We start from the raw sequence: 9,686 nt of genomic DNA, 5'->3' as shown, positions 1-9,686 counted from the left end.
TTGTAGGCCACCACCGATACCCGGTAGGCCTCGGCGCCCAGCGTCAGCTCCAGCGGCTGGCGGGTGGTGTTCACGGTCTCCGTGAGGTTGGTGGTGTTTTCCGGAAAGTACCATACGTGGTAGCCGAGTACTCTCTCCAGGGCCGGGGCTCCTCTGGCCTTCTGAGCACGGGAAACCCAGTTTATTGCCAAAAACAACAAGGAAAGGCCCTGAGCCGGTGATGGATGGTGAGGGGAGGGGGTGAGGCCAGCTCTTGTGCAAGCGACACGCAGGCAGGTCCCCTCCTGGGTGAACAGCACCCGTGCTGGACCCCCTCTTCCGGGGCTAGAGAGGGATGTGCTGGGCCCTTGGCATCAGCGTTAACGGGGCCTCCGGCCCAGAGGCTGGGGGGGGCGGGGGCTGCACACGGTGCCCATTTCCTGCCACTGCGTCTTCCCTCCGTCCCACATGGACACAGAACACGAGCTAAACGCAGAGCCAAGCCCAGGCTGTCCTGGCCGTGGGTCACCCCTTGCCTGGAAGGCCCTGCCGGGTATCTCCACCCCCAGGCACCCAGCTTGATGGGCTGTGCTCTCAGGCCTCAGTCCTGGGTGAGAAGCCCAGCTTCCTTCCAGCCTTCACCTGCTTTGCCTCCGCCTGCAGGTGGCCCACGAGGCTCCCACCCACGGCCTGTGCCTCTGCGCTTGCCTCTGCACTGTCCTGACGTCCATGCTCCACATGGAAGGACAGAGGGCCAGGGCCTGGATGCAACCCAGGACCTGCAAGGTGACCTTAACCCTAACCCTAGCCCTACCCATAACACTATCCCTAACCCTAAATCCTAACCTAACCCTACCCATAACCATAACACTATCCCTAACCCTAAACCCTAACCTAACCCTTAACCCTACCCTTAACCCTAACCCTAGCCCTATAAAGTGACCTACAGGCTCTGAGCTGGGAAACCACTGGGCGATCTGGGGCATCATAAAGCCTCTTGGGCAGGAAATTCAAGAGGTCAAAGTTCAAGAATCACAGTTTCTGGTGGAAGAGACCCAGGTTATAAACAAAGGAGAACTGAAGACCCCAGAGCACTCACCTTCCACAGCAGCCTCACGGGGCGGCTCCCATCCGCCCAGGTGGGTCCCAGCACCCTCCACAGGTCCAGGCCCAGGGGAGCTGCAGGGAACAGACAGGCTCAGCACGGCAGGAGGCGGAGGGGAGGGGAGAGCAGAGGAGAGAGGAGAAGGGGAGGGAAGAGGAGGGGAAGGGAAGGGTTAGGTTTCGGTGCCATGGAAGGGATTGCTTGGGGAGACAGCAGGATCAGTGCTGCGTGACCAGTGAGGTGGGAGCGGCGCGGCTGCAGGATCGGAATCAACCAAAGGAAGACATTAAGCCGCCCTGGTTCTGAGGACTTCCTGTGAGCTCAGAAGAAGGTGCCATCAGCACCGGGGAGGGAACGTGTGGCTCAGTGCTGGACTGCTGTGCCATCTCACTCCCCTGAGAGCATCTGCCTGCAGCCAGCTGGGATGCCCGACGGCCACGCAGGGGAACGGACAGACTGCAAGTGGGCAATGGAGCCACGTGTGCTCCCAGCTGTGGGGGCCGGGGAGGGTCCGGACCTCGCAGCCTGCGCGGGGCTGACGGCCGGGAGGCGCTCGGTCTCCGCGGCTTGCAGACCGGCTGGAACCAGCCCGCTGCTCTCCCTGCCAAGGCCAGGCACTGGCTGCTCTGTCTTCAGTTCAATGAAGACCTTCCTGGCCGGGCTGGCAGACACATCGCCATGAAGCCGAACAGTTCCAGCTCCTTCCACGGGATCACAGCCCAGCTGCTGGCTGCGCCCACGCTGTCTCTGTGAGGACAGTGGTAGGAGGCGTACCGCCGGGGCCGTAAGCTCATGAGCAATAAAGCTGAGTGTCACGCAGGAGATATGCACCTGCTCACACGCGGGTAAATGCCCAGCACTCAACGAGCTGGAATCCACAAGGAAACAGGTAGTGTTTCCGCTTAGATATTCCAAACAATTACAAGAGGTGCACGCCCACTCATTTCCTGAAAAAAATGAGGGAAAACGAAGGCACCAGCTCCCATGGCCACCTGGCGGGCAGTGCTGACTGCGTGAGCCCAGCCCCAGAACCGGAGCACCTGCTGGGCGGCGATCACCCGCAGCCATGGCCGCAGACCGACCAGCTGCCAGGCTGAGTCTGGATCCTGGCCGACAGCCTGGGGCTGACACGGACACTAGAGAGAGGCCAGACCTCGATGAGCTAACGGGAGGCTGAGCAATAGGGGCCAGGAGGTCACGGGAGGAGTGACAGCTACGGGAGGAGGCAGGCTGTGCAGACAAGACCCCAGGGAACCTGGTCTCCAGATTGCTGGCCCCACAGTGCGGCAAGCGGGGACCAGGAAACTGCCCTGAGGACACCCGGACTTCTGTCCTGTCTCCAGAGAAACCGCCCTGAGGACACTTCCAATTCAGTCCTGTCTCCAGGGAAATGGCCATGAGGACACCTGGACTTCCGTCCTGTCTCTAGGGAAACCGCCCTGACCACGCGGGGACTCCAGCCCGTGAAACTCGGGGGCCTGTCAGAGCTGCCCTGGAGAATGCATTCATTCACCACATGGTGCTGGCTGCCGGCTGGGGGGTCAGGCCCCGCAGGCTCCTGATTTACAGAGAACAGCACATCTCAGGCCCCTGAGCAGCCTGTCAGCCCCTGCAGCTCCGCCCCTCACCTCCACGGGTGGGTCTGCACATGCGATAGGGCCTCCAGGGGGAGCAAATAATAACAGGAAGCCTGGCATTACTGGGTGGCATCTGTGGGTGGCATTACTGGGTGGCATCTGTGGGCTACACACACGATTTCACTCTCTCTAAACTAACACTGACAAGTAGGTACCTCCACAAACTCCATTCTACCATATAGTCCGTGCGGAGAAGGGATAGTCAGGACACTGAGGCTCAGGGAACAGGTGTCCTGTCCGAGGTCCCGCGGAGCCAGGCTGGGGCACCTCAGCCAGGGGGGTCCTTTCTCTTCCCCGCATTAGTCAGCCCTGCCTGTACATGGTGAGCAGGAGCTCCGGCGTCTGCAATAGAACCTTTAAGTTGTCGGAGGAGGTTGTTAAGTATTATACGCTCACACGTTCTGGGGTTCCTGCCTTGGGGACAGAAAGCTGCTGCGGTAGCCTACGCGCTGGGACCCGGCTCAGCCTGTGGCCAGGGAGGCCCTGCTGAGAGGAAAGGCCCAGACACCCGGCTCCGGGACTGGGGTTCCCTGGTTCCCGACCACCCGCCCCAAGCAGGCAGAGGGGGACGAGGGGGTCGGGGCGCTTGCCTTCCTCCTCGGTGGTCCCGCTGTGCACGCGGCTCCAGCCGCTCCAGAAGGCGGACTCCTGGGCCACACAGCGCAGCGCCACCTCGTACTCCGTGAAGGCCCGCAGCCCCGTGAGGTTGTAGGTTTGGTTTTTCTCGGTCTCTTCTTCGACCCAGAAGCTGACTTCCATCTACAAGGCAGAGACGACCTTGAGCTGGATGGAGACCAGTTAGCTTTCCATTTCTCTTCACTCCAGCCCTCTCTTAGCTTACAGAACCAGGAGCATTAGTGCTCGGATCCTACCATTTACCACGTATAACGTCCACAAATGAACCTCCCCGCAGGCCGGGACCGTTCGCACCCAAACAGGAGGTGCCGTCAGGGTTTGAACTGAGGCCCGAAAGGAGGCCCAGGTGCCTGGGTCCCAGACCCCACCTGCCTCCCCCAGGAACAGGGCTGCTCCGCCCGCCCACTCAACCACCGGAACCTCTCCTCACAAGCTTAGCCGTGGTCATGGGCCCGGGCGGGGAGCCCCTCGCTCCCGTGGTTCTGGGTCCAGGGCGGGGAGCCCCTCGCGGAAAGCTATGCTACCTCAGTAAGGCCGGGTGTATGCAAACCCCAGCCGTGAGTCTACTCTGTGCCCAGACAGTGGGACACTACACGACCATGGAAAGTAGGAGTGCCAGCATCACATGACACCATGGGTCTTAAAGGCACAGTAACGAGAGAGACAAACAAAGTACTAAATGTATGGATTCCATTTATATAATGTCTCAAACTATGTCACTCAGGAGTACAGATGGAGCTCTTACTGAAAAGCAAAGTACTGACCACGAAAACCAGGACAGCAGCTCCCGGGAGCCAACAAGCACTTAGGCGCTCATATGGTTAAGCTGACAATGACAGTCTGTTAAGTGCATATTAGGTTCCGCTCACTTTGCCGAATGTGTATTTTATCTCCCAGTTTCATTACATAGAAAAGGAAATGCCACGCCCAGCACCTCTGGCAGCCAACACAGCGAGACACAAGCGAGGTGGATGCAAAAGGAAGGTCTCTACGCGCCGGGGCGCTCAGCACGCAGGCGCCTGCGGGGAAACGCTCCCGCCCAGGGCGGCAGGAGGACGCGCTGCGCTCTGTCTCCGTTCTCACTGCGGAGAGGAGAGAGCGAGTCCAGCTCGGCACCACGGCCAGTCAACCTCCGCTCTGGGCCCTGGTCGGAACACCCCGTGGCAAGACTCACCCAGTGGGTGCTGTTGGCTGTTCTGAGCCGAAGCCGGCACTGCAACGCGGAAGAGGCGGGGGCCAGCTCGGGCTTGGCCCATTGGATCTGAAGCATCCGTTTGAAGCCCAAAACTGGTTTCACACTGGAAATCACAGGTGGGTCCATTTTTACTGAAAATAAAAATCATATTTGCGGATCAGAACGTGCTCATAACATCTGCCCCACCTGAAGAACGCCCCAGGGGGGAGTGCTGGTGCATGCTCTGTGCCGGCTGTGGCAGGTGCAATGGCAAACGGGGGGAGGAACGTCCGAGGAGGGAGCACACATCCCTGTCGTCTCTGTAAATCAGCCTCTTGCTGCTGGGCCAGGCGAGTGGAGCAGAACGGACAGAAGAGGCCGAGGACTGCAAAGTGGGCGGCCCGCCACTGCCACGCCCCTGCCCGCCTCTCCAGACACCAGGACGGAGAGCCTGTGCCCGTGGGAAGCTCCTCGCCTCGCCTCTGAGCACCACAAACATTCTTGTCCCAAATCTTTCTCTTTGAAAATGTGTATTTTTTTCTGGTTATTACGTAACATATGCTCATTCAAAAAAATTTAAACGGAAAATACAAAGGAAAACATTAAATGATCCATAATGCCATCAACCAGAGATAACCATTATTAACACACAGGTATCTTTTCAGGCTTTTTTCTATGTAACTCTGCATATTTTTCCAAAAAAAAAAATTAATGTTGTGCTAAATAAAGCCTTTCTCTTTTTTTAACTTTAAAATCCTCACCCGAGGAGTGAGAATTCCTTTTCCATTGATTTTTAGAGAGTAGAAGGGAGGGGAGGGAGGGAGGGAGAGGTGGGAGAGAGAAAGAGAAAGACACATCGATTGGTTGCCTCATGCTTGGTCCTCAACCAGGTCAGGGATTGAATCTGCAAACCAGGTATGTGCCCTTGACTGGGAATTGAGTCCGCAACCTTCCAGTCCGACGTCCTAACCACTGAGCAACCAGCTAGAGCGAGGCTTCCTCTTTTTAAATAAAATTATGCAATCAGCATATGCGCCATCTTTCATTACAAGTCTTCAAAACACGATTGTTTCCAAGCTTCTGAATGTTCCATCTCCTGGGTGAGCAGGATTTGTCTGCCCTGGTCTCTGTCACTGGGCGTTCACAATGCTCCCGGCTTCTCCCGGTAAGGCTCCCTGAAGCGGAGCTGTGCGGGCACAGAGCCGGCATGAACACCTGGCCCAGGAGCAGGGGCTTTGCTGGGTGAGTGAGTGAGGGCACAGCTGCACCTCTGTCTGGTCTCGGTGGTTCCTGAGGCCGCTTAGGGCAGAACCACCAGTGAGAGGTGTGAACATGTGTCAGTGGCTCCCACACCTGCCTTTTGCTTTCCAAACAAGCTCCACATCATTGCAGCAGCGCCTCTCAGCCCCCTAACAGGTGCTATCCTCATTGCTAGAAGTAACACTGGGGTTTTGAAGGTTAACTTTCTCCTGGGAGCCAGGCTGGAATTCACTTGCACCCACTCCAAAACCCCGCCCTTCCCAGGAAACCAGGCTTCTCCCGCCAGCCTGGACACGATTCCTGTTGTGCACAAGTACGTCGCCCAGGAGACGTGTCATCAATCTTCACCGCAGAACTGCTCATTGAGAACCGATGTATATTGAGTGATGTCAGCAAAATGATGGCGAGGAAATTCCAAGGTTTCATTCCCCCATAGAAACACTAAAAACAAACAGGCAAAAACCCCACAGAAAGTGCCTCCACTGATCTGGTCGGAGCTCTGGAAATAGTCAGAGGTCTGGTTTGCAGCAGCCAAATGAACACCCCATCAAGAAAAGGTCCCCTCGCCCTGGCCGGCTTGGCTCAGTGGATAGAACGTCAGCCCATGGACCGAAGGGTCCCGGGTACGATTCCCAGTCAAGGGCACGTACCTCAGTTGCAGGCTCTATCCCCAGCCCCATGGGGGAGGCAACCAATAGATGGGTCTCTCCCACATCGATGTTTCTGCCTCCCCCTCCCTTCCACTCTCTCTAAAAATCAGGGGTAAAAAATACCACAGGTGAGGATGAACAAAAGAAGGAGGAGGTGGTATCTTTGAGAAAAGAGCAGAGAAGGTAGCTAATAACACTCACCTATGGTATCTAAGCGCCAATGTGTCACAGCAGACTCCACGGCCCCGTCTGCATTCCGAGCCTCCACTTGGATGGTGTAATTGTCTGGGATTGTGATTGAAGTTAGGAAGGAGCACGAAGTGGGGGTCTCGCTTGTAGAATCACAAGTGTCACTTTTACGTCCATAAGAGCTTGGGAGGAAAAAGCGGCTCAGTGTGAGCTGGTTCAGCGTGTGGAAACCCAGCCAGGCATACCGTGTTAAGGGCGTCTTTGTTAGGTTCCGTCTGGCTTTCTCTTGAGAACAGACCAGAGGGTGGTACCCCCTCGCCCCACAGTCCTCCCTCCCCTCCATGGAGAGATGCAGTTCACTGCGCGCTGCTGCCGCGGTTGAGGCCACGGAGACCTCCCTGGGCCCCACAAGCCCTCAGAAGCTACCGTTGTCATGCCTTTCCTATCGGTCACAAGTGATGAATGGGCCCCTGGAAGCCCAGATTCTAACCTTGAGAGCTGCTTCATAACAGAAAAGAATCAAAGAAGATTTGTTAAATAAATGATGGCAGATACAGAAATAGAATTTAAAATGATAGTTTTTAATACGTCTACATTTACTCACACGGGAAGATGCCCATACTCTTATTATTGGCGAAAAAGAGCAGGATGCGTGTTATCTACCAAATAATCACATTTATATCAACTTGTGCATTTACATAACTATTCTTAGAGGTATCTGGAAAGGTCATCATCAAAATGCTAAAGTTGTTACCTTTGGTGATGGGCTTTGGGGTGATTTTTAATATTCTTTATGTCTTTCAGATCAAATTATTTACCATAGGTATATACTGTTTTCAGAAAACTCACTGAAATTATTTTCCAAGACAGATCACTTAAACTCTGTCCAGCTATAAGCTCACGACAAGCCCGCACGCACATCGGCAGGACCCCCTGCCCCGTGGGTGCAGCGCTAGCCACGTGGCTCTGGGGTTCGGCAGGAGCCGGACGAGGCTGGGGCCAGGAGAGGAGGACCTGGAACAGGGCGCACGGGAGGTGGAAGTCACGTGGACCCTGGGTCACAGGGCCTTTCCAGGGGTCGGCGAACCACAGCCGGGAGGTCAGAGGCAGCCCACCCCGTCCTGCGGGGCCCACAGGCTAAGCACCAGCTCTGCACGGCTAAACGGTCAGGGAGAAAGTAAAGGACGATTCTGTGGCCTGTGAAGATGTACATGGCTGCACATTCAGTGTCTACAGGGAGGTGTTGTTGGAAACAGGTCCTGGGTTACCACTGTGTGCGTGGCTCTCCTGCTGGGAAGGTGGCTGGCCGCCTCCCTCGGAGCCTAAGACCTGCTCTCGCCCCTCAGGCCCTGCTGGGCCCCGGGGACACCTGCCACCGCCACCGCCACAGGGCCGCCAGGCACTGGCCCCTCTTCTGTAAAACACGAGTGGGCTCCCCTTGCCGCACGGTGACCAGTTACAGGAGTGAAAAAAAGGAGGATTCATGAGCTCTTGCATTTAAACACCGAACAGAATAAAGCTGGGACCACGAGGCTCGCTTTGAAGCAGAAAAAACCGACAGACCACCTGTGACAGGTCCCGCGGGGCCGCCCGGCTCCCAGCAGCATGGAGGACGCAGTGGGTCTCCTGAGCTATTTTCAAACTTTCACAGAAGCCCTGTCCACATTCACTAAGTCGCCTGGCTTGGGGCTGGAATTATAATAACCCTAGAGGCCTGGTACACAAAATTTGTGCCTGGGGCGGTGGGTCCCTCAGCCTGGCCTACACCCTCTTGCAATCCAGGAACGCTGGCTCCTAACTGCTTGCCTGCCTGTCTGATTGCCCCCAAGCTCTTGCCTGCCTGTCTGATCGCCCCTAACCACTTGCCTGCCTGCCTGATTGCCCCTAAGCTCTAACTGCCTCTGCCTTGGCCCCTACCACAGCAGCTTCATCTGGAAGGACGTCCGGAAAGTCGTTCGGCTGTCCGGTCTAATTAACATATTACGCTTTTATGATTATAGATTTTATAATTTTTCTAATAGAATTTGAACAAGGGAAGTGTGAGGCAGTGAAAAGTTGGAATTCATCCTGGTGGTCACTGACGACAGGGTCACACAGCGAGTTGGTGGCAGAAAAGGCACCCTCCCTCCAACCCTGGCCCCGAAGAATTAAAGCTTTATCACACGTTCTAGGAGGAGAAAGAATGCAGCTGAATACAGTAAATAGACAGATCTGTCCCCTATGTGTGTAACCGGGAACAGCTGTCAGCCAGACCACAGCCACCCCCCGCCACCTTCCCCCCTGCAGTGTCTGATCCTGTCAGCTGGGCTGCAAGCAGCCACACCATCACCCGCCATCACCTGGCGGCTGGATGCCAGAGGGGTCACCCCGCTGAATGCCCCAGGGGCCACTCAGAAGCTGTCACTGAGAACACAGACGTCCTGAGCCCGCCTCCTCCCCTCTCCCCTCCCTCCGGCACACAGCCCTGCACTTACTGAGTCCTCCTGACCCTGTACCACGTGTGACTGGCTTCTTTCTCTGGGCTCCAGGTGCAGGTAAAATTCTTCTCGTAGTAGTAGATGCAAGAAATGTTCTCGGGCTTGGCTGGCAGAGCTGAAACACACACAGACACACACACACAGTACTTCAGTGCATGGGAATATGCCAGCATCGAGCTCTTTGAGGAAAACAGCGACCGGACGCGGGGTTGGTTGGTGAGCTGTGAGGTCTGGCATTTTCTCCTCATCGGGGCCGTGGGAAGACTCTCACTCCGTCCCTTGGGAAATATGACAGGCCATCTTACCACGTCGGCACATGCGTCCACATACATCCACGTGCACACGGCCCCAACCCCCGCTGCAGGGCCCACAAACCCCCTGCTGCCCCTCCTGTGCCCGGGGCCCAGTGCCTCTCTGCTCTCAATGGGCGATTCCTGTCCAGAGAAGGCAATGACCCACGCAGCCCAGCCCAGCCCAGCAGGCGCACAGCCCACCTACCTGCCAGGCTGCCTGGGCAGAGCAGAGGGAGCGCCCACAGCGCCCAGGCCCACATGGTCCCGCGTCTGCGGAGAGAGCCGT

The 9,686-nt window shown here is 56.7% G+C and overlaps 1 protein-coding gene across 1 annotated transcript in view; it reads right to left on the bottom strand.

Annotated features, from left to right (window-relative positions):
- Positions 1-9,686, bottom strand: part of IL31RA (interleukin 31 receptor A) — a 21,158-nt gene that overhangs the window by 11,005 nt on the left and 467 nt on the right. Inside the window, exons 2-7 of the mRNA XM_015562613.1 lie at positions 9,105-9,222; positions 6,643-6,812; positions 4,532-4,683; positions 3,312-3,480; positions 1,079-1,158; positions 21-161 (exon numbers count right to left, since the gene is read on the bottom strand). Coding sequence (XP_015418099.1) covers positions 21-161; positions 1,079-1,158; positions 3,312-3,480; positions 4,532-4,683; positions 6,643-6,812; positions 9,105-9,222 — 830 coding nt within the window. The remainder of the gene's footprint in view (positions 1-20; positions 162-1,078; positions 1,159-3,311; positions 3,481-4,531; positions 4,684-6,642; positions 6,813-9,104; positions 9,223-9,686) is intronic.

The sequence above is a fragment of the Myotis davidii genome, unplaced genomic scaffold (genome assembly GCF_000327345.1).
Source record: "Myotis davidii unplaced genomic scaffold, ASM32734v1 scaffold496, whole genome shotgun sequence".
NCBI classification, from domain to species: Eukaryota; Metazoa; Chordata; class Mammalia; order Chiroptera; family Vespertilionidae; genus Myotis; species Myotis davidii.
This window is presented reverse-complemented; position numbering and strand designations above follow the sequence as displayed.